The 24,651-nt window shown below is 42.3% G+C and overlaps 2 protein-coding genes across 5 annotated transcripts; both read left to right on the top strand.

Moving 5' to 3' along the window:
* Window positions 1-5,204: 5,204 nt before the first annotated feature.
* crk (v-crk avian sarcoma virus CT10 oncogene homolog) lies at window positions 5,205-9,727 on the top strand. 2 transcript variants are annotated; one of them, XM_071539882.1, is made up of 3 exons: window positions 5,205-5,638; window positions 6,547-7,145; window positions 9,590-9,727. In XM_071539882.1, the coding sequence occupies exons 1-3, from the start codon at window positions 5,419-5,421 to the stop codon at window positions 9,725-9,727; spliced, it is 957 nt and encodes a 318-aa protein (XP_071395983.1). In that variant the 5' UTR covers window positions 5,205-5,418. The 2 variants fall into 2 exon arrangements, with proteins under 2 accessions (XP_071395983.1, XP_071395975.1); XM_071539874.1 differs by having other exon boundaries at window positions 5,205-5,641; window positions 6,526-7,145.
* Window positions 9,728-14,702: 4,975 nt separating this feature from the next.
* ywhae1 (tyrosine 3-monooxygenase/tryptophan 5-monooxygenase activation protein, epsilon polypeptide 1) lies at window positions 14,703-24,185 on the top strand. 3 transcript variants are annotated; one of them, XM_071539809.1, is made up of 7 exons: window positions 14,703-14,895; window positions 16,863-17,062; window positions 18,152-18,258; window positions 18,790-18,996; window positions 19,931-20,067; window positions 22,526-22,547; window positions 23,524-24,185. In XM_071539809.1, exons 1-7 carry the CDS (start codon window positions 14,832-14,834, stop codon window positions 23,597-23,599), a joined length of 813 nt encoding a protein of 270 aa, XP_071395910.1. In that variant the 5' UTR covers window positions 14,703-14,831; the 3' UTR covers window positions 23,600-24,185. The 3 variants fall into 3 exon arrangements, with proteins under 3 accessions (XP_071395910.1, XP_071395924.1, XP_071395918.1); XM_071539823.1 differs by having other exon boundaries at window positions 22,532-24,185; XM_071539817.1 differs by having other exon boundaries at window positions 22,526-24,185.
* The last annotated feature ends 466 nt before the right edge of the window (window positions 24,186-24,651 follow it).

Raw genomic sequence — 24,651 nt, 5'->3', positions numbered from 1 at the left:
GAAGCAAGGATGTAAACACGTGTGAAATGTGTCTATTCAGGTCCTTCCTCCTGGTAATCTTACCCTGCTATTGGATGAATACCTACACGTGCCTGTAACATGTCCCATTATTGGTGGAGAGTGCGTGACTGGATAGAGGGATAGAAAGAGAGACAGGAAAATACAAAAAAACAGAAACAGAGAGACTAGCCAGGGCCCTAACCCATACAAAAAATGATTTGCAAACAGACAAAAATGGAAAGAAGCGCACTGCCAGCAATTTAAGTGCAATTGATGGAATCAGTCAGCGGAAACCAAAAGAGAGTAAGCAAAGGCTGGTGTACGACTGAATGTGAAGGACAAATACACACCCTGCAGGCCTAATGATTGTAAGGTGTCTGGGTGGAAAAAGCAGGGGAAGAGCCCCCGGGTGAAAGGACAAGGGCTCGGCGTGTTGTCCATGTACAGTGGATAGATGTGCTAATCTTACTGCTATGTTCCTCAAAGCCAAGCGCTGGGTATCAAGTTGAAATATTTAGTAGCCTTTTCTCATAATCCAGGTCATGTTTCACTCTACAGTACTGTACACTAGTGCTTACATGCTTACAGCGCTGTATTATATCGCTTAGCTGCAGCGTTGCAATCCATCACATCCACCAAAATATATCCTTATGCAGTATGTAGCACACAGCTAGTGCTTTCCCCCCCCATGTGTATCATATAGTCATGAAATGCAAAGCTTTAAGAATGAAATTGTATTTTTGATGTACAGCACATATCGTTTTTATCTGTCCGGGGAGGGGCAATGGTTGTATATTAGCTATTTAAGAGGAATACCACTCAATTCAAGAATTCATATATGTTATTTCTATAGTCTGGGATAGTCCAAGCAATATTTGCGAACACGAATAACCCCCCAAAAGCTGGCAAAACAAGGAACCAATACTCCAATCTGTGACGTTATTATTAAAATGCACCGACAGGAATGGTTTCATTGATGGCTGACTTTGTGGTCTCATAGCTATATATAATATTAGCTGGTGGAGGGAAGAGCCTTATTTTTGAAACGGCAAATATACTTTTTGCCCCAGACAGTGACCCTGGGCGCTGGTACACTCATGTTTGGAGCTGTCAAAGCGCATGGCATCAAACATGCAGGGCCTTTCTTTGGGTACAGAGGCTTTACAGTTGTGTCACAAATGTATCAACCACAGCTGGCGCCATCATGGACGTCCATTGGGCAATTGGCTGTAAGCAAATAAAGCCTAAATATATAACAACCAGAATAGAAAAAGAGATACCTCAAAATATTGTGGCAGGTCCATTCAGTAATGTTAGATGTTGCAACCATGACTGCCGCCATCATGGAAGTCCAGTGGAAAATTGTTTGTGAATAATGTTTAAATATAAAATAATAGGGCAAGAAAAAGAGAGAGAACCCACCTATCTTTAAAGAACCCATGGCACCGGTCAGTTAGTAATATTATAAGTAAAACTGACTAGTCTGATAAGGTATATTTGTTACTATGACACAGTAAACTGTCTTGTCTTTAGCTCTAGTCTCTAGCTACTCCAAAACACTAGCTTGAGAAGAGTCAGTACCTGAACAAGCCGTTAGCTAGCTAACTAGCCAGCAGGCTAATTTAGCAAAGCAACCAATGTTAATGTTAACTTGCGAATACTACTATTAGCTTCTTCAAGATACCGTAGCTAGCTAGGGTTCAAATCAGATGCATTAATGACAGTGATGGTTAACTGATAGCTAGCAAAGCTGACATTATCTAAACACAGTGATCAGTTCCCAGTCAAAAACAGCACAGAAATGAGCCATGTCTAATGAATTGTTCAGATGGTCAAAATGTGCATTTAGAAACACAATCAGCTCTTCTCAGACATTGTTGCCTAAAAGCTGTAGACTTCCAATATGGCCGCCAGAGGTTGCGTTACATCACCTGGAAGCCACGACATTGCCCTCGTTAATGTTCATTAAGACAAACAGGGCTGCAGAAATTCAATAGTATTCCACTTGAAGCTAATTTTAATTTTAGGTACTTCCCTTTAAGCTACATTAATAAGCTTATAATGCATCGTCCCTGTAAGATAAGCTTAATAAATAGATCATTATGATGAACGTTGTTGAACCCTTTAAACAGTGGAGTGGCTGCCTGACAGATGGGCTGTGATGCTACAGTGCTGTGCAGCTCAGAGTGCATCATATAATATCGCAGTTAATGCGCGAGAGAGGAAGATTGTCCTTGAAAACCACATTGATTTTCAGCAATTAAGCCATTCTCTGGAAGGAAGTCAATCTCACATGTCCTCCCCTCGGATGTTGAGCGGGGACTTCAGATGGCAACGTGTTGAGGACGTATTGGTCAGTTTGGACCCTATTCTCAGGGTCAGATGCAGTCAACTGCATGTGACTTCAACCCCAAGAACACTTCTGGAGGCTTATATAATCTATTCTCAGGTTTACTGTGGTTTTTTGGTCGGTACTGTAATATGACTCGTTATTCCAGAGGTAAATGTCCAGTGGAGCTCAGTGTTGCGAGTCCGTCTTTTTGCTGTTCTGCTGGAGCCGTGCACTTGTGTTTTTGCAAGACATTCATGCTTTATGTTAAGGTCAGAGTTCACTGAATCCCATAATGAAATCACTTATTACAACTGAGTTAAAGTCCTCACAGTAGTCATATATATTGGCAAAACAATATCGCCCTTTTATTAAAAATCTGATATCGTCCAGACAGTGTCACCCACCTCTGATATGATGATATGATGCAGTTTGTTTGATTGCATATTTATTGTAGGATTGATTAGTATACTGGTTGTCTATGGGAAAACCTTCTAATGAGACATTTTGATCAGATTCCATCCAAGAAAGCCATGAATATGTATATTGTTATTGTTATTAATGGAGAGTTTTAGTGTCCCATGATGGTCTAAATGCTGAGGCTTTTCCACCCTGACAAGAAAGAGGAAACACAGAGTACTATTTTTGGGGGGAATCTTTTGGCATGGAAATACTCAAAGTTAAAGATATTGATTATCAGCATCAATCTAAAAATATTGGTATTGTTCTCAGCCTTCAAAAGCCCGTATCAAACTTTCAGTTCAGCTGTATTTAACCCCCGAGAGTACTTGGATCGTCAGTGAGAAAGAGCAAAAAAAAAAAAGAGTTTGAATTGTCTGATCCAAAAGGCGGCCGTGTCTGTTGTTTGGTGGGTTTCTTTCTGAGAATCCTCCATTCCAGTCTCGCCATTGGCTATGTGTATGGAGGGTCTTCCAGAGGTCAGGCAGGGTGACCGGACCTCGCTTACGCAGCCTGCAGACTCTCTCTGCCAGGCACCACAGGCATGATGACTAGTCCTCTCAGTCTCATTGGTCCCCAGTAAGAGGTGATGATCCATGGACTCATCTGGAGAGGGGGGGGGGGGGCTATGAATGCTACAAACTGACCAGAGGATGTTCAAATGCCGTGTATTTCTTGTTGAGTAAGTCAAGGTAACATGATGAAATAGAAGACATAGAAGGAAACGTGCTGATGTTTTCTCTCCATCCCTCTCCTTCTCTTGACTCTCCATCCGTTTACTTCTCACTCTCTGCCTCCCGGTGTGTCTCCCTCTCTACAGCGCATTGATCTTTCTCTCCTCCACATCTCCCTCTGTCGCCCTTCCTTTTTCCTTCCTCTCGCACCGATCTTTTCTTTCCATTCCGCACGCTATCAAGGTGATCCGTTTGAAAAGAAGACCCTCTGCATTCGTTTATATATGAAATGTAAATCCATTTGATTTGCTGTTTTTGCCATGAAAGCTAACAATAAATTCTATGATATGAAAGCAAATCTTGCCTTTTTTTTCTACTAATCATGACTACTCCAGATTGGTTACATCTGATAGTAATGAGCAAATTCCTCCATCTGTGAGTGTTCCAATATTTAGGAATGTTGCTCAGATCCAAATTTCCAAGCATTTTTTTGTATTTATTTTTTTTCTGACAGCACCTAGACATTTCTCCATACATGGACATTCAAGGCTATGTCTTGGACAGATGATAACCAGCGTAATGTGTGAGTGTTACTTACTCAGGCAATAAGCACAGCTGTAGCATGCAAACATGTTGATGGATTTTAGGTCAAAGAAAAGTAGAGCTCAGCTGCTTCTGCCTCAGGTTTTAGTCTCTAACCCATTTCACACCACAGTATTAAGTGTGTGTGTGTGTGTGTGTGTGTGTGTGCGTGTGCGTGTGTGTGTGTGTTGGTGGTGGTGATGGTGATGGGAAGAGGGCTATATTTCTTTATTTTAGATTTATTTGAGACTTGGTTTGTGCTGTATTCATCATCCAAATAGACAATCTATTCATTGATTAAGGTTTTATTTATTCATAGATGTATTTATTTATTTATGTATTCGTATGTTTATTTATTTATTTATTTATTTATATATCCATTAATTCATTCACTTTAGGTCAAAAGATCTGTGGTAGACATAGTGCTATTGAAATCGATGGCTCGTAACGAGTGATAATGAAATGCTTTGAAGAGGTTTCATAATGGTCTCCGACTGACATCTAGTGGTCAAACTTTAAAATTGCAACCCCATCATTATTTACCAGATAAAATTTGCGAGAACTTGTTTTATTACTTCTATATTGGAGCGAAATGTAAAGTACAGATAGGCGCAATGTAAGTACAATTGTACTGTTGATTTGGCACAATAAGGAGGCAAGCGTTTGGTTTCACAACACCGCACCTCACCAACATGGAGGGTCATGGCCGCCAGCTGCGTCAAGTCAGAAAGATTTAACCAGAACGCGAACGGAAGTACAGTCACGTTGCCCTCAAAATAAAAGCATACATTTGGTCATGTTTGATAACGTATGTACGTTTGATTAAGTATTGTCATGTGTATAACAGCAAAAATAGTTCTCTGTAAAATCATTACTTTATATTTGTGTGGGAAGCACAGCTGAAAATAGACAGTGATAAAAAATTATATTATATTATGGATATTGTTTTGAAAATTCCAACGGGAAGTTCTATTTTAGGTTCTGGCTGGCTTGACGCTAGTATGTCTGCTCTAAGTATTCACTACGTCACATCCGGTGAGTGGGGTCTTTTTTGTTTTCCCGTATCCGCCATTTCAGTTTTTGAAGTTAGTTGTCATCGGTCGCTGGATTGTAGCTGAAATTCTGTCGCCAAAACACAGTATATAGTTAACACAGTCGAAATCAGACCGGAGGGCAAATAAGAGTCCTTTTTATTTCGTGGCTACGGATCTGTATCGGTGAATTGATGACCAAACGGCTAGCTGCGGATGTCGCCTGTTTACTAAACGTGTTCTAGGCGCTAAAGTTTTTGTATGAGTTGAAGGCTTCGCTTGTGGATAACTGGGAGGCAGAGAAGGGAAGGCCCGGTGAAGCCTCGGCTTTGGAGTGGTGAACATGGCCGGAAATTTTGACGCAGAGGACCGTGGCAGCTGGTACTGGGGCCGGTTGAGCAGGCAGGAGGCTGTCTCCCTGTTGCAAGGGCAGAGACACGGGGTGTTTCTGGTCCGGGACTCAATCACCAGCCCCGGCGACTACGTGCTTTCGGTTTCGGAGAACTCCAAAGTCTCGCATTACATAATTAATAGCATCAGCAACAACCGACAATCCGGCCCAGGTAAGATAACGGAGGGTTTGTGGGCTCTGGATGTGCATCCCTAACGAATTAGCGGGAGATGCTGATGTGACCATTCTTGCATGACTTGCACCAGAGGAGATGCGCAATAACGTGTACATTTTCCAAGCTAGCCCCGGTTCAGTTCTATCATATGGAGAAAACGTAATGCCAAACTCCATTCACAAATCTGTCAATTAAATGTTGCCTTGATTATTGGCAAACGTACATACCTAATAGCTCATGGCTGCAGACGTTTTGTGAATGCTCAGGAGACACTCTTCTGTTCGGCGAGTATCCAATACAGTATTACAATGCATCGTTTCAATAAAAATTCACCTTACAGAATCGGTGCGCATTATCCCAACATTCCTCTCCCACCAAAATACACCGTGGTGGGCGGTGTGAACCAGCTCTAAAAATTAAGATTTTATTAATATAAACTGTTGCTTGCTGGACCGTCTATATGCCGACTCTACCAGTAGACCCTCAAGATTCGTAAGAAGTCGTAAGCCATGTTCTACGAGGTGTGCACTTTTGCCAACTAGCAAGGCACCGTTAAAATGACAGATTTTTGAATGGAGTTTGGCGTGACGGTATATCGGCACGTATAGGGGCTAGCATTTACCTATTTACCTATTGTAGTGAAATATTCGTTGAAGCGTTCCCTCAAGCTTTTTCATAAACAAGTGGACCTATGATGGAAGAACATCCATAATTATGGGATGGGGAAAGAAAGGCTAAGACAAGGAAACAAAATTCCTTCCTGGTCAGTCTGGAAATCACCATCATCACTTGGTTACATAAATAGACTAGGTTCAAATTCGCACATGGTGGAAGAGGTTGCCTTTTGGCTCAGTAATTACATGGTTTTTTTTGTCTCTCTGCCCATCCTCCCCTCTTTCCTCCAGGTTTGGCCCCTCCGAGGTTCCGTATCGGTGACCAGGAGTTTGAGGCTCTCCCTGCTTTGCTGGAGTTCTATAAAATCCACTACTTGGACACTACCACCTTGATAGAACCCATCAACAAGTCCAAACACACCTCCTTTATCAGCACCAACAGCGTCGGCCCCGGCGGTGGCCCCCCGCAACGCCTGGAAGACGAGTTCGTCCGAGCACTTTTCGATTTCCCCGGCAATGACGAGGAGGACCTCCCGTTCAGGAAGGGCGACATTCTGCGCGTCCTAGAGAAGCCGGAGGAGCAGTGGTGGAACGCCCAGAACTCTGAAGGCCGAGCCGGGATGATCCCAGTGCCGTACGTGGAGAAGTACCGACCGGCGTCTCCCAGCTCAGCGGCGGGGCCCGGCGTACCCGGGGGACCACCGGGAGGCATGGGGATGCTAGGGAACTCTGACGGCTCTGCGACCCAGTCCGGTGCTCCCCTGTTGGGGGACCCCAGCCAGTACGCCCAGCCCACCCCCCTCCCAAATCTCCAGAACGGACCTGTCTATGCCAGGGCCATACAGAAGAGGGTGCCCAATGCCTATGACAAGACTGCCCTGGCCTTAGAGGTAACTATGGATGTGTATGTTGTTAGATGACACGTTAATGAAGTGTTTCCTCTTGACTCAATGCATCTTCTCTCTCTCTGTCTTTTTCTGAACGTGCACTGGAGAAAAGGAGATGGTTAGCAGGGAAGGATGTAGGACCATTCCTTTAAGAAATGGATGATAAAGCTTATTAAGACTCAACTCAGAAATCCTTTTTTCCCCTCTCTTTCCTGGTCTGCTTTTGAAATGCTTTGGATTATTTCTTCTTCACTGTTTGTTGAGCGCGGACGGAGAGGAGAGGAATCAAGGTCAGAGAGTGCTCAGCCTGCCCACTGCTAGCCTTTCTAGATAATCTGTCTCCTTTGCAGTCCAAGATCAGTCCATTAAAGTCACATTACAGATTGACCTGCGTATTATCCGTCTGTAATGTTTATTAATTACCTAGTTCCATCTTGCTGGACTAGCCTAGCAGCTGATTTAGGGCCAGTTGTTCATACCCCCCAGGTTTTACCTAATAGTGAAGATGAGGCGAAGAGAGAGGGTACCCAGATGTGAGAGCTGCTATTAAGCGCTCCTCCCTGGCCGCGGTGGCCAGGCCGTTAAACTGTCCGGAAGCGGGAGCGGGGCTCCCACGGAGCAGGTCGTTGGGGGAAGGAAATAGTTTGTGTTTGGGAACAGGACCATTTCCTCTGGTCTCTGTGAAGCCAGAAGTCCAGCTGAGCCGGGAGTGGGACTAGGAGAAAAGCCAATCGGAGTGCTCTCTTGTCATTCTCTCCTGCCCCATTGGACGGCATTGCTAAGGATACCTATACAGATCCATGCTTTGCCTCCTGTAATCGGGATCCTCCTCCTACTTGGGTGGAGTTGATCCACGAGCCTGCTGCCGCTGTTTATTCTGTCTCTGTCCAGCTCATTTGTTAGCTGCAACCAAAGGGAAACTCTCAAAAGTTGGCTCAGTTAATCTGTCTGGGAGGTGGATGATTTGTATGAGTTAGTGCCACCACTCCCACCTGTGCCGATAATTTCTGGCATTGACCTATGTGAGGATGTTTGTTTTCCCCACTATAAACCAGTAGGCCAGTAGTATGACTCAGCAAGGCGGCACTGGATAGTTAATAATTAGCTCACGTTTCCTTGTCTCGTCTTCTTCAGAAAACCCACTAACTGTGAAGGAGACCTCTCTTTAGTTTCAGTAAATGGGACTAACGTACTGTAATGTGCTGTTTTATAATATTTTGGATACTAGCTCATTAGCCCCTTGGGCATCATACCCCAGCTTAGTAGGAGGTTCAAGTCCAAGGGCTGAAACCTTGTTTTTTGTCCAGTTTTCGTAGTTCTCTTGAGATGCTACATGTGAAACATACAAGTTTGCAACATCTTACAGTTGGGGCAGTGGCTGCAGCCAGTTACAAACTGGCCATAACTCTGTGACAGTCGGGTTTGCATGTTGTTCACTATGTAAACATTTCAGTTCCTCTATTTAAAGAATTCTGAATGTCATGCAAATACTGCTACTTGCACAGTTGATATAAAGATGAATGCAAGTCGTAACTGGCACAGTCTCGTTAGTGTCAAAGCCTAAGCTTTGAACATTCCCATACAGCTTCGGACCCCTGACAGCATTGAATCTTTATGGTTGAACCTTGAAATGGTCTTTTATTCCTTGTTTGCTCAGTTTTAGTGACACGTCAGCCACCCGTCTCCACGTCCAGGTCAGCTGTAATGATAGGTGCTGCTAGTATCACCCAACAACAATGCCTCTGATAGCATATATTTGCTAATCATCAACATGATTATTTATGTAGCAAGTTTCAAAACAGTCACAAAGTGCTTTACAAAGGAGTAGCAAAATAAAAACATAAAATCAAAAGCAATGAAAGGCAAGAGACAAGAAAGTAAACCATAAAAACGAGGTCTAATACAGTTAATAAAAGGTCATAAAAGGTCTATAAAAATCAGTTTAAAGAAGTGATTTAAAAGATGCTACACTTTAGCAGCCTGAGATTCTCAGGCAGGTCGATCCAAAGTCTAGGAGTCCTGGTGGTAAAGAACCTAAAGATCACCTTGTTTTTAATCTAGACTTTGGAACAGCCAATAGGAACCTCTTGTTTTTAATCTAGACTTTGGAACAGTGAATAGGAACCTCTTGTTTTATAGACTTTGGAACAGCCAATAGGAACCTCTTGTTTTTAATCTAGACTTTGGAACAGTGAATAGGAACTTTTTGTTTTATAGACTTTGGAACAGCCAATAGGAACCCTTGGTACCATCCCTGCCTTTTTAAAAGTGATCATTAAAACCTAAAAATCAGTTCTGTAACTGGTATGGAGGTATGGAATGTAAAGATGCTAATACAGGGGTGACATGATGTTTTTCTCCAGTATGAATCCAAGCGGCTGCTGTACAGATTTCACCTCTCTCTCTCTCTCTCTCTCTCTCTCTCTCTCTCTCTCCCTCCCCTCCAGGTGGGCGACATGGTGAAGGTGACCAAAATAAACGTCAACGGCCAGTGGGAGGGCGAATGTAAAGGCAAGCGCGGCCACTTCCCCTTCACACACGTCAAACTGCTGGACCAGCACAACCCCGAGGACGAACTCAGCTGAGATCGGACAGCCGGGGCGCGAACCTGGACACTAGTATTAGACCCCCCCCCTCCCTTCCTTCCCCTTCCACTCTGTATACCCCCCACCCACCCGCGTCTGGTCCAGCTTTTACCCGCACCGACTACAGTTCCAGAGAACAAAATCGGCCCTCGTAGGACCCTTGAAACGGACACACCCTCCCATTTCCACCCTTCACCTCCGCTTCCCCTCCTTCCCCTCTGAATAATCGTGACTTCCCCCTTCCTCCACCACCTCCTCCTCCTCCTCTTAACTGACCTCCCGAAAAAACTGGGTCCTATACTCCTGTCGCGGGACACGGGAGATGAACTCGAGCAGAGCTGAATCTCCTGTTCCACGGATCTGGCCGCACCCTTTCGGATCTTCCCTGGTCGAGTCCTCGCTCCTTGGCCTCCTCCTCCGCCGCGAGAGCTCCACCACTTCCCCTTCCTGTGTTTGGCCCAGTAAGATAACTGTCCCGCGGCGTGTCATTTTTTTTTTTTTGTGTTTTTTTTTTTTTTTCACCCTCGTCTTCATCCGTCGCCACTATCACGGCGCTGTGCGGTCTTGCTCGTGCTGCATTCACGTCGAACGGGAATTTGAAAAAGCGACAAAGTTGGAAGTGTTTGTGTGTTTTGTCTCGTTGGAAACCGCCAAGATGCTCTGATTGAAGTTTTCTGCAGGCTTTTGGTTGCTCCCGATCAGCTTGTTTCACACTTAAACCCTAACTCTGTAAAATAGGAACTCAAATCTATCACTCACTGGCAACCACACACAAAACAATACGGCTAGTAGTTGGGTCCTGTCATGGTAGTTTAAGAGTTGAGATCGCAGAATGTTCGTTTTCCCTACACTTGAATGCAGGTATTTCCTTGTTGGTGATGTCTGAATTCAGGAATCATAGAAATTGGCGTCCCAGGTAGAACTAACAACCTGTAAGCTGGTGTAGAAGGTATTTTCTAGTAGTATTTACCACCTGAAAGCTGAAGTGAATGGTGTTTTTGTTTATAGAACACTCGTACCTACCATCATTCTCATGGGACGTGAATGCAGCATGATGTCGGGGCAACCTACGCACTTGAGCGCATTAACTAAAGACTGTGAGAGACGAGGGCAGCAAGGCGGCCGGTGGGAATACAGCAGCGGCGTTGGACCATCGGGACGTCTCAGAGAGGACCAAGGACCAAGTAAAAACCCTCCCATCCCTCCCCATCAAACAGAGGAAACAAAACTGAGCGGAGACCAGCAGCTAGGAGTGGCGTCACTTCCGTCACGCCCGTAGACCAGACCCAAGTACTGAACCCGAGACTCTCTAGACCGTTTGTCGAGACGGAGACGAAGACACACTACATTCAACCCGACCCCCACCGCCCCACGCCCCCCCCCCCCCCCACCCGCCCGGGCTCACTACAACCCCACCCATCCATCCACCCTCCAACACCTATGACCAAGTACCACCAAGTAGTCTTTTTTTTTTTGTAAGGAAAAAAAAAAAAAAAGAACATATTGTTATGAAATGATGTATTATGTGATTATCATTACATGCTAAACTATTGTTTCTGTTCTCCTCGTAGTTCTCTTTATATGGTTTTAGCGCTCGGCTCATTTTGTCCGGGGGGTGGGAGCGGTTTTGACGGAGGGAGTGACGGGTAGCCGGACTCACGTGCGCTCTCATTCTGGGTCTAATGTACATGAATGAAGTCGAACAGAGTGAATGTAGGCTGTCCACCTCAGTCAGTACAGTCTCATGTTAGCGCGCTCCATCGTTCACTGAGCATACCTTAGCGAAATGGACTGCTCTCTCTCTCTCCGCGTCGAGATCTCAAATGTCAAATGTGTGCAAGAAAACTGAAAATGGCGTCGTTAGCTACCTGCCCTTTTTTTTTTTCTTTCTTTCTTTCTTTTTTTTTTTTTTAACCTTTTTTAATGTTGTCGTTGCCGCCTTGCACCGCTTTTGTTCTCTCACACCTCGGACTATCAGCTTCCTTTTCCTTTGTGCCTCCATGCCCCAGCCTCACTTAAAACCTCTGTAACCTTTTATTCTTTCGTTATATTTAAAAGGCTTATCCATTTATGATACACAAAGCCAGCGTGGATTTGTACTATTTTGTCATACCCTTCTGCCAGTTCTCTATTCAATTCTGCCCGCCATGTACTTCTAGACATAACCGTACCTTCAAGCCAGATCATATATGCCAAGAGGCCGGGCAAATAGAATAGCGGATCATGTTTGTAGTTCCAATTTTTTTATTTTTCAAAAGAGGTTGTTTTCTGTTGAGATTGAATCAATCCACTTGTTGACACCTGACAATCATCATCCTCTCTCCTATCATAATGCAAACTGGTTTGGATGTAAGTGGGTTGGCCTGGCATTGCATTATACCATACTGTGCTGTTACACCATAGAAGTGTAGCTTAGACCTTTGCTAGACTAAACCCAGTCCGCTTTGACTTTGATCTGTGAGAACCGGCCATGCTCTCCCCCAGAAGGGTTCGTCTCTGTTGTGTAAGAACGTCATGGTGTTGTGCTCAGCTCACCGCTTCACCTTTAGATGGCACTGTAACAGCATTAAGAGCAGTGAAGCTCTTCTGGGGAGAATATTATGCCAGTACTTATGAGATTAAAGGAGATGAAATTTGATTTGAAACAGAATGCACTTACCGTTTTTTTGTTTTTTTTTTACACCGAGTTTGTATTCATACGTGACGTTTTGCTTTCAGGGGTTTTTCTGGTCCCTGATAGCTCCCACACATCATATTCCATGACCTTTTTAGCTGTGCTTTACATGCTATGTTTTCCCTGCTTTCACATTTCTTTTTATCATTCTTTGGCCATATTCCAGACCCATGTTACAGGTTTACTATTAAAAAATAATTGGCTGACTACTTGGAAAAAAAATCTGGTCTAGGAAACGAACCTTCATGTTTCGAAACGTTGATCAACTCTTGCCGCAATCTGTTTTATCTGTGTATTTATGATCAATACCAAGCCTCTTTTTCCATTCACTCTGCACATGGCAGGTGCTTAGCTACATAATTTGTTATCTTATAATTTGTGTTGCCAATCATACCACCATGAGGTATTTTTTAGTAACCCTGCATAAAGTCGTTCATTTCCTTTCATAAAAAGGAAGGGGTGGCAAAATGCCAATGGAAATCGTGTTAATATCAAAACGTGCCATTTTATTATAACACTATATTCTTTCAAGACGATTGAAATTACCTTTTTATTTTCTGTAGCATGTAATGTGTTAAGATATACATGATAGTAAATAAAGTCAAAATCATGACAAATGATAAACGTGTTGGACTTTTTTGTTTCTTTTTTTGTGACAATGAAAACACTAACTAACCTTTGTGTTTTAATGCCGGCGTTTGCCACAGTCTGATTTATCTAGTTATTATGACTAATAACCTTTTTCATTCACAGTGCACATGGCAGTTGCTTAGCTACAGAATTTGTTATCCTATAAGATATGTTACCATTCATGTGCTATTTTTAGTAATCCTGTATAAAGCTATGTAACTATGTTTAGGCTTACTGCACAGTAGGTATGTAGTCAAACAGGTATTTACACAGTGTGCACTTTATTGAAGCTGCTAACGTAATGGTTGCTGCACTGTAATCTAAACCGGTTTTCACAGTTGCTAGCTGCACTGACTGCCCATGTCTGCTATTGTTATTGGCAGTGGCGGGATATTGCACAGTATTTCTCAGATAGTATTGTGTGATATTAAGCTGAGGTCATTTCCAGTGTCCTCGCCCTGTTTTGCCTGCTTGATATTTCTTTCAATATATTGACCAAGACAAATGTAAAAAATTACAGGTGTTATCAATATGCCAGGAATGAACATAACAGTGCATTAAATTACATCAAAATTGCATACAAAATGACAGAAATTAAACAAAAATCACAGAAAATTTGTATTTTTTTAAATGCTCATTGGAATTGGAATTAGGTTATTGCTGTAAAAACATGACTTAGGTGTTTCAACATTATATGACTTTTCTTATTTACAATCACCCTTTGCAAAGCAATTCTATTTCCAGTAAAAATACTTGGAGATGACTTTGTGTAATATTCCCCAACAAAACAAGGAAGTTTAAACATGCAAGAGAGAAGTTTTTTTGATTTCCAAAGTAATATATATTTTGCAGAAATATTATCCCAGTCTTCTTCTAAATTTGAAAGAGAAGATATGTATGAGAAAAAAAATCTTTCCTGAATTTATTCATAAAAGGGCATTGAAAAATTAAACGCAAGGTGGTCTCGGTTTGTATGGCAAAACAAAAAACAAGCAGCATATCGCTTATATATTTAAATGTAGTGATAGCAGAATTAGAAAGATATGTATTATGTACGATCTCCAAATCCATTTCCCTGACCATTCAGTGTATGTAGAGGGAGTGGTATGTGGTGATTCACTGGCCCCGATCCGTGCCGTTCTCTCCTGAATAGGGAGAGTTAACGCCACACTCCATTAAAAAAAAAGCTGGCAGTTTAGTGTGGCCATGGCTTAAGACCTTTTTATTCAATGTTAAATTCGGCATACATGTACTCCACCACGCAACGATTAAATTCGATACAATTTCTACTTTTAGAATTGGTTCAGACTGATCGGTAACGCCCTCCACGGTGTATTTTTGTAGAAGATTGTGGGAATAACATGCTAACTCATTCTAAAGGGTGGAATTGTATTGAGATTTGTGTTGCTTGGTGTATCTGTTGCATGCCGAATTGAGGAGTGGCTCCTAGTGCTTCAGAAACTGTCTTGCATCATGTTATACGAGCAATGCATATTTGCCAGCATGCAAGGAAGCATTAAATTGACAGCATTTTCAATACAGTTTGGCGCAATGTTATCCCCGTGCAAGAGATAAAGGAACGTATCGGGGCTAGTGATTCTTGTGCGTATGTGCACTACCCGGATGGAGCTGGTCGCCATCTTTACTCCATCCCAGTGCAGCGCTGCCGGTGGGGCGGAACACCACTCAACAAACCAGTTGGTTTCTAGGAACTGCCGACAGACCTGACATACCATCGTGATTTTCCCAAAGATTTGTCACTTCAAATAGCTCACTACATTACCTGCAGCTCGTTACAAAATGGGAGATCGGGAGGACTTAGTTTATCAGGCAAAACTTGCCGAACAGGCAGAGCGATATGACGGTAAGACACACTTTTTAGGGTTGACTCTGTGTGGGACATGTTCGCCGCTGGGGTTTTTTCGGCGAGCTAACGGAACAGTGGCCAACTAGGTAGCGCAGTGTTAGCGTTGGCTAACTAGAGGGCTAACATGGTTACGCTCTCTATCTATTAGCTAGCTAGTCGTTAACCAAGCAGATGTCCCTTGCTGGACGTAACTAACCCGACGTGACATTAGTAGCCAACACTACAGTCTCTCTTTTTCAAAGAAACCGTTTGGCTATGACTGGCAGTGGCTAACGTTAGCGAAGGGGCTATAACAAAATGGCGGATTACTGGAGCGTGAGCTGTCAGAGTTGCCTCCCCTGCACCAGGCTAGCTAGCTAGCTAACTTAGCAATTGAGCTACTGGTTAGGAATACGAAGGCTGCTACCAAAAACACCCAGTATCACATTACTTCCCATTTAACCTAACAAACGTTGATAAATTTGCATAGTTTCTACTCGTGCCTATTAACGTTATTAATCTGGTTAGCTACCGCTAGCTGATTAGTAGCTAAATTGCTATGTGTTAGCAGTGTGTGGGAGTGGGAGGGCAGCTGTTCACTTTCTGGGGTGTTCCCCTGCAACCAGGCTGTACGGATCGATTGGTGAAAATGACTCCCTCTTCCTTTCTCCGGTACACTCCTGTCAGACTGTCATGCCATTACTGGCCCTGCAGAGGCTGTTTTTAGATGGCTGCTCTCGCCACCGGTGATTACTAGTGTTACAGGGCGTTAGACGTTGCCCAGTAACGTTATGTGATTGTGCTTATGAGTCATTCGTGGGATTTGAACTGGGTGTATTTACGGAGTGATTTATGGTTTACTGGCTACATGTTAACCTTACTTGAATTAAATAAAAATGGTCATACTGTAATGCTGAGATAATTCGAAGAAAATCGCACCATCAATACAGATTAACGAACTTTTGCTGATTCCATTTTCGTATTTGCAAATGTCGTTTCTAATTATGTTAACCAGTGAAAACACTATCAAATGATCACGTGCGTTTGAAAGGTTAATTTCTAAAACGCTACATAGCCTAGATCAACTTTGGAAAAATCAATCATTACCTTAAGTACGTCATCCAGTATCTCAAATCTATACAGGATCCAGCCGATGGGTTTTACCATTAGGTTCATCATGTTAACTTAAAAAGTAGCAAATCTTTCATGTAGGAAAAAATAAAGATACAAATATAGGTTGAGCTAATTTTGCCGGCAATGTGTCATTATTTGATATAATAAATCAATTTTAGATTTTGCCAGGCTTGATTGGTGGCATACTTTCATAGCAAAGTTTCAACATCACCCAGTTTTGGCAAAATTTGCCATTGCCAGTGCATCATCACCTGTTAGAAATAGGTGTTACCTTTCCAAACGGTGAGCATTTCGTGTTAGAAAGAAACTCTGTTTGTTTTCCATTCAACATTTATATTATTTGGTCAGCCAACGAAGGAGGTGGTTCACAGCATTTCTTTGTCATCTGTGCTCTTTCACGATGCTAGGCAATGAGAATCATTATCTAAATAGCATCTAGCCTAATAAATAAAATAATAAAAAAAATTGTGATCAAAAGTTCTCCTCACCTAAAAATGGAAATAGCGTAGGTTCCCTCAGAAGGAATGTAGGCTATTCTACCCTTTTCCATCAGTCTCTTTCACTCCACTTCCCTGTCTGCCATCCCTTTATTGTCTCACGATTCACAATTTCACAAATTGTCAAATGGGCAGACTTTGTAGCCAATCAGGAAGGTGGGTGGGCGTGAAAATTGTGTCTACTGACAAGTTACTGGTAAGCAATCTGTTGGGGCCACTTTTTGTTCTATGCTACCGAGTGTCAGCTAGTGATGAAAATGAAAGAAAAGTTACCTTCAGGGCCGCGAACATGTTTCAGTGCACATCCACACCTGATAAAAGAAGGACTATAATACCTGCGTGTCTCATCAACAGAGATGGTAGAGTCTATGAAGAAGGTGGCAGGCATGGACGTGGAGCTCACAGTGGAGGAGAGGAACCTACTATCAGTGGCCTACAAGAATGTGATCGGAGCCCGGAGAGCGTCCTGGAGGATAATCAGCAGTATCGAACAGAGGGAAGAGAACAAGGGCGGAGAGGAGAAACTGAAGATGATCCGGGAATACAGGCAAACGGTAGGCCTAACGCTCAGGATGCAAATGACCATAATGGAGCTCAGGACTTGTATATATATTGTACATGTCAGAAGAAGTGCTGATGTAGAGTGACTGTAAACTAGATCCCCTTGCCTCTAATATGTTCCTCATTTCAAAGCATCTCAGAATCGTAGTGCCGATCTGAGATCACTTAAGGTAGATATACAAGGTGGGTCAGAGATCAGACGGCACCGCTGCTCCGAGATGCCTTTGTGCGTACATTTTCCTTGATATCCTAGCTCATATTAATAATACACACTATGCACAGCTACTGGACAGAGAGCATCTGAGTCATAGTTGGCCAGTGCTGCACTCTCTCCTGCTTTTATGAAGGGAAATAAGAGCTGGCTATGGTTCTGGGAGAGGCCGGAGAGTGTCAGAGAGATGGGAGAGGCAGTTGGACTGCAGTCAATGACCTAATGGGAGTCGGAGATGTGTAATACTGCCGTTGCATCTTCGTTTCGGCTCCCTTGGGGGACCCACCGCTCCTAAAATTACAGCACCCAGCGAGCATTTTCCAGATCCCACATTGTCTAAATGGGCCTTACAATAAAAATCTAATATCGGCCAGTCATTGTTGTCCAATGACAATATTATGGAGGTCAGGATATGATTTGACTCAACAGCTTCGGGGGTGTTAGTTTGTAAAACCTGCAGTGAAACCTGCCTGAAGGAGCTGCTACCCAACCTGCATGGGTTTTAATGGAGAGTTTGTGTCACATGATCTAAATGTTGTTTCAGACGCTTCCCCACCCTGCAAAGAATAAGAAACATGGGGGAAACATTGAATCTTGATTATTTATTTTTACATGAACACCGTCCAATTTAAATATACAGCACAAAATATCGGTTATCAGCAACTTCATTCCAAACGTATCGTATTGGACTTCAAAAACCCATTTTGGTTGAGAATTGCTTTATCATTCACAAACAATATAAACACATGTACTTACATAGGTCTTAACTTGACAGCTGAAAAGCCAGAGTTTGTGTCATACTATTCCATTATAACAACAGTATCTGGTTACTGATTGAATAATCGTGTCCCTTTTTTTTGTGTGGTGGCAGGTTGAGAATGAGCTGAAGTCAATCTGTAACGACATTCTGGATGTACTGGACAAGCACCTAATCCCTTCTGCTGGCACGGGAGAGTCCAAGGTCTTCTACTACAAAATGTAAGAGCTTCCTGGTCTAACTGTTAATGACTGAATAAATTAAACTGGTCTAGTTCTGACACAGTGTGATGAGTGGATATAAGGTTTTGAATGTGTTTTTTTTTTTAGTTTAATATTTTGAGACATTCATATAGTGGATAAATCCTTGTTCTATTGGTCATTTTTGATTGGAATGATGGGTGATGAAAGGGTTGAGAGGTGGACCACAGTTGTACTGCTGATTCCCACCGGTCACGGAATTCCTGGACTAACATGGAATTTTGAGAGGTGTATTCTAGACAGGGAAAGTCAGGGAAATTTCAAAATTTTCAGGGGAATATCAGGGAATTTTACAAATCACTTTACAGCAATATAGCAGAATGTATAAAGTGAAGTGTAATGTGAAGACTTGCACTGCTGGCACCGTTAACACCATCAGAGCAGAACAATTTAACAGTAATATTATCATGACAGTACAAACAAACCATAAAAAATACAATATAGGCATGAATGTCCACTGAATTCGGCAAACCCCTGTTTCCACAATTCCAGGAAGGGCGACTACCACAGGTACCTGGCAGAGTTCGCCACAGGCAACGACAGGAAGGAGGCGGCGGAGAACAGCCTGGTGGCCTACAAGGCCGCCAGCGACATCGCCATGACGGAGCTGCCGCCCACACACCCCATCCGCCTCGGCCTCGCCCTCAACTTCTCCGTCTTCTACTACGAGATCCTCAACTCGCCCGACCGTGCCTGCAGGTCACTGTTTCTGCATTACAGCCTCTCTACTGTAGTTCCCTGGTTTAGTCAACAGGGGTAAAGCAGAGTGTAATAATCTTTATCTATGTAGCACTTTACAAAATGCACTTACAAGCGCATTAGAAAGGTGTAATAATATGAAAACAGACAATTCACAGCAAAAGCACTGAAAGCAAGGTAAGAAATATAACTGTAAGCTGCTAAAGGGGGGAAAAAGATGATTAATAAAGGCTCATTACCCAAAAGCAAGTCTATGAAAATCAGTTTTAAGAAGTGGGAAACAGACACTGAAACGCGCATTAAATTTGGTACGTGTTCATTTTTTTTCTTGACTGGGAAAACTTAAACTATATTTTAAAATGTAAAAACGTGATTACTTGTGCATTTAGATTCTGCATCTTAATTGAAATCATCGGGCGCACACAGTGTGTGTGTGTGTGTGTGTGTGTGTGTGTGTGTGTGTGTGTGTGTGTGTGTGTGTGTGTGTGTGTGCGTGTGCGCGCGCGCGCGCACCCCCCCTCTCCATTCCCCCGGCACGATGACGAATACATTAGGGATCAGTGGTTATATGTGATGACGATTGGTTGATGGGAGGATGTACACTATCGCCCAACCCCATCCTGTTTATACATTGTCATTTTAATGTGAAAGTTGTTGCATATTGCAGCTTTAAAAGGGATCAGTAAAATCTTGATTATGGATTTAAAAAAGACATTTCTGGAAAGATTAAGGCTAGGTTTTTTAATGTGGCCAGAATTATGACAAATCAGTTCTTCACAATACCATCTTGCCAACATTGATACCCCCCCGCCCCCTTCCCCACTGCACCATTTCACTATAATCAGCACTGGCAAGCAAGAATTGCTCAAAAATAGAAATAATAAATCCCCAAGTATACGATGACTTCAACAGAGTTCCTGTTGTGTTTGCTCAGGTTGGCGAAGGCTGCGTTCGACGACGCCATCGCAGAACTGGACACACTGAGTGAAGAAAGCTACAAGGACTCCACACTTATCATGCAGTTGTTACGTGACAACCTGACACTATGGACTTCAGATATGCAGGGAGACGGTAAGATGCTAACTCCGCGGGTCCCATTCATAATGAGTGTGTTCATGTATTATACTCATTGAGATCTTACTATCTACCTTTGCTTTAGCTACCAGTTTTGTCTCAACATCCTCTTTTTCCAGGGCTAGATGCTGACATGCTGATTTACTAACTCATCACTCCTCACTTTTCTCCCGTTACCTGCCTAAAACCTCTAAAACTACACTCTTCCGTGCATTAACAATGTGAGCAACTGAGCTGACGGGTCGCTGTATTGTGTGCAGTGTGAGAGGCTCTGCTTTATCTATGTGGTCTGCAGGTTTTGACCAAGAAAAATAAGGTATCTATACAAGTGATGCTTTTTTGCAGCTTTGGCATCAGCTTTCATAAGCTTACATCATTTTGATGAGTTAACATGGCTGGCTAGCAAGTACTAATTAAGTGGCATGAATTGAAAATAAACAGAAATAACTAATTAGGTGGCATTCATTGAAAATAACCCCAAACAAATCAATAACATTACTTCAGAGCTTATCATCGACCCCAGCGATGGATGCGGCCGTTCTCCAAACACTCTTTTTGAGCCGTTTATTCCTGTAGTCTTTCAAATAAAAGTTCCAGAGAACTGGGAAGCACTGAATGACTGTAATCAACTCGTCCATTTTGCACTTGCCAAGTGGAACTATTGTTCTTGAAACAAAATTGCATAGGTGAAACAAGGAAACGCCGACAACCATGGAAAGTTCGGCCATGGCCAACTTTCCTCAGCTGACGAGCTCCCTGGCTGCTCAGCTCTACAGCAGACAAAAGGACCTCTGGTGACTAGTTGATGGTGTTGCTCACAGTGTGAACACCCGGGCAGAGAGCTAGTCGTACAAGTCGCTGAGCTGGAATCCTCTCTCTAGTGCTGAAGCGAAAACCGTCCCACCTAACCAGAATCCTTGGCTTTTCCGTCTCGCAGCATTTTTTTTACTCATTCTTTCCCATGCTCCATTCACTCCAGCAGTTTGCATTCTCAAAGCAGCCGTGTTGTAGAGCGTCCTCTACCTCCACCGCCACCTTCATCTCTCAGTGACTCATTGTCTCTCTTGTCTCTTTCTCATTCCCTCTGCTGTAGAGTCCTAAAGGAAACAAACCCGACTGTTCATTTCCCATGTTAACTGTACTTTGTAAGTGTTGCTCACCCTAGTCTTGCTGTGTGTGTGTGTGTGTGTGTGTGGCTGCATTCTCTTCCTCCACACTAACTCACTTATAGTTTAATTCAACCCACTCTTCCTCAGCTTTGTCACTCACTCCTTTGGTTGGATTGTTTTTTTTTTGTAATTTATTATGTTGATACCGGGCTATGAGCTTTGGTCTTTCCAGCAGCAGTCAGTTGAAAATGGCGTCTTGGGAGTTGAGCTCACTTCAGCTCAGCCTGTTTGTGTAGCATTTGGGTGTTCACCTGATTGCCTGTTAAACCTGTATGTACACCAAGGAGCAGGGGTTGGTCATTTTATTGGCATGCTAGACTGTTTGACAATGTGTACAGTAGACTGTTATATACATGTGGCCTCCATTTTGGACTCCATTTTGGATATCGGTAGGAGTGGAATTTTGGAAAAGAAAATTTACATTACATTTGAAGTTTTTTGTAGTAGAGAACTGACTGATGATGAATTTCAAGCCTTGTTCACTCTGGCTTTTTCACTTTTTCCTCCTCTTTATTGTTCCACTTTCACACAGAGCACCATATTTGATCAAGTTGACTGTAACACGATCATACAGTCAATTTGATAGTTCACTCGACACTGGACACAACCTGATGAAAATTAAGTGTAGGATTAGGGTTTGACCGATGTGGGTTTTTGAAGGCCCATGCAGATATTTATTGACTAATGCTGCCGTTAACCGGTATTTTGTGCCGATATTCAGTCATTTCAGTTTTGACAATTTTCCCAAAACTATAAGTATTCAGTGTTTCCCCTCAGAATTTATTCTTGTCAGGATAGAAAAGCCTATGAAACAGCATTTAGACCATCATGCAACACTAAAACTCTATTGAAAGCCTGGATGATAACACATTCATGCATACTATGTTGCATTAGAATCAATTCAGGTTAAGTGTAGTATTGATCAATTATACAATAAATATGTAATCAAACAAACTGCACCATATTTCATGTGGACGACACTGACTTGCTGATAACCAATTTTTAATAAAGGGCCAATATCGGCACAATATATTAGCAAACTAATATATCGGTCTGAACCTAATCCAGATGCAAAAAAAAGCAATTATAGAATTTCCACGAGGTTCTGACTTCAAATGTGTTTGAGTGAATTCGATCTTTCTCACAAATCTTACCCTCCTTGCCTCTCACTCACTGTTTTGACTGGAAAAATAGTATTAAAATAAGATTGTCAGACTTTGAAAGCCCTGTTGTCTTTAGAAAATGTGTTTTTTTTCTAAGCACAGTTGTTGTTTGTCCTCCACCAGGTGAAGAACAGAACAAAGAGGCGCTGCAAGACGTTGAGGACGAGGCCCAGTGAGACTATGCCACCAACAGCCAACAACTTGAGACCCTCCCCTCACCTCCTCACACTCCTCATCCCTCCACCTTCATCCTCCTCTTCCTCCTCCTCCTCCTCTTCCCCCTCCTCCCCAACTCCTCCTCCCTCCCCGAGAGTCACCATCCTCCTCCTCCACTCTTGAATCTTCTCTCCCTCTCTCTCTCTTCTTTCCCTTTTCCTTCACCTCCGCTGCTTCAAGACCCACCAGGGCCATGGAGTTAACAAGTTTATTTTTCGTATTTTTTTTTTTTATTTTATTATTTTTTTTATTAGCCCTTTAATTCATTTCAAGTAAATACCACTTAATTGAGACAGTAAATACAATGTTAGAAAGACAAAGATAAAGAAAGAGTCCCTGGATTTTGTTTTTTTCGTTCCTGGTACAAGCGGTTCTGAAATATTATCTTTGTTTTCATTATTGTATTTTTTTTTTGGTTTGTTTTTTTTTTTTTTGCTTTTTTTTCCTCAATATTTTTATCAGTTGCTGGATGTATTGAGAATTTTTTTCTTAATGTAATTACAGAAATTAACTTTTATTACTGATATGTTGACTATTAGTTATGGGAGCTGTTTTATCTCTGTTTTTAGTGAAATGTCAGATGCGAATCATTTTACCTTTTTATGGGCAATTCGAAAAACTAAAAGTGCCCTTTTTGTTAACTTAGTTTTTCAGAAGAAGTTGGCAAAATTCGCGATATCCACGTGGGGCAAAGAAGTGCTTAACTTTTACACCATAGTGATTCTGTTGTCATGTTTTTGTAGTTGTCCTTGGACTGTACTTTGTGCTGAAATACTGTAACTGTGCACACATGCTGAATTTCTGAAGGTTGAGTTATAGCTAGCTGGTGGTTTTAATAAACATTGGGAGTACTGTCACTTGTGTAAAAGACAAGTCTCGATTTGGCCCCCGGTTTCTTGACAAAGAGCTCTAAAAAAAAAAAAAAAAAAAAAAAAAAAAAAGGAAAAAAAAAATCAGATTGTCAGTGCTTGCATGAGTTGACAAATATTCGTTTCTGCTGCTTCTCCCCTCCTTTTCACTAAAGCTCTTCTAGGTTCGGAGGTTTTGTTTCTTTGCCGTTTCCTTCGTTTCTTTTCTTTTTTTTGCTTCATTATGTGTAACTTGGAGCTGATTTGTACTACTGGATATCTGACTGGAGCCACAGACGGGGAATCTGTATTGTTCTTACTGAAACACAGCATGGAATTAACATTAAACAATCTAAATTAAACATTACAAACTGACGTGTTTGCGTTTATTGATTTCAGCAAATGTCCCCCGCCTTTAGAACTCAACAGATTGATTTTGGTGCTTATTTTCTTCAGTGTAATGTGAATGAATATAATCCATGGAACTGTTTGTTCAAACAAGGTTATGAATGAAATAAAACTGTCCTGTTGAATCTGTTGCTGCTGTGTCTTGGGAAGACCAAAGTAATTATTGGCTTATGCTCCTGAGGCAGATTGTAGCTTATTTACATATATGCATACTGAACAGCAAGGGAACCTCAATCCACTGTAACATGCTACTTTGACCAATATATTGGTTTGGCATTTTTGGCTTTTCATTAAAAATTGCATATCATCCAGTCACTGTGGTCCAGCTCTCATATGATGGAGTTTGATTTCATGTTTATTATAGAATTCATCAATAATACATTGGTTGTCTGTGGGAAGAGTTAAAGGAAGACTGCATTAATTCTTATGCAACATGTTGATTGGAGTACACAGTATGCATGCATATGGTTTAATCATCGTCAGTGTTAATGGAGAGTTTTAGTGTCCCATGATGGTCTAAATGCTGTTTCAGAGGCTTTTGCACCCTGACAAGAATAATCTAGGACAAACACTGAATCCATGTACAGAATATCAGCACAAAATATCAACTATCAGCAGCTTCAAACCCAAAAAAGGTCGGCGCTGGACTTCAAAAAGCCCATACCAGCCGAAGCAGACAGTGTTGCCATAGACACAGCAGATGTTGCTATTGGAATCCTAGTTAGCGACTGTGAACATAATCATAAATTAATGTGCTCTATTTTTAGGGTTTTCATC

This window comes from Centroberyx affinis, unplaced genomic scaffold (genome assembly GCF_046629955.1).
Source record: "Centroberyx affinis isolate AG114_WGS23_722 - 3 ecotype Tasmania unplaced genomic scaffold, CSIRO-AGI_Caff_v1 ptg000207l_1, whole genome shotgun sequence".
NCBI classification, from domain to species: Eukaryota; Metazoa; Chordata; class Actinopteri; order Beryciformes; family Berycidae; genus Centroberyx; species Centroberyx affinis.
This window is presented reverse-complemented; position numbering and strand designations above follow the sequence as displayed.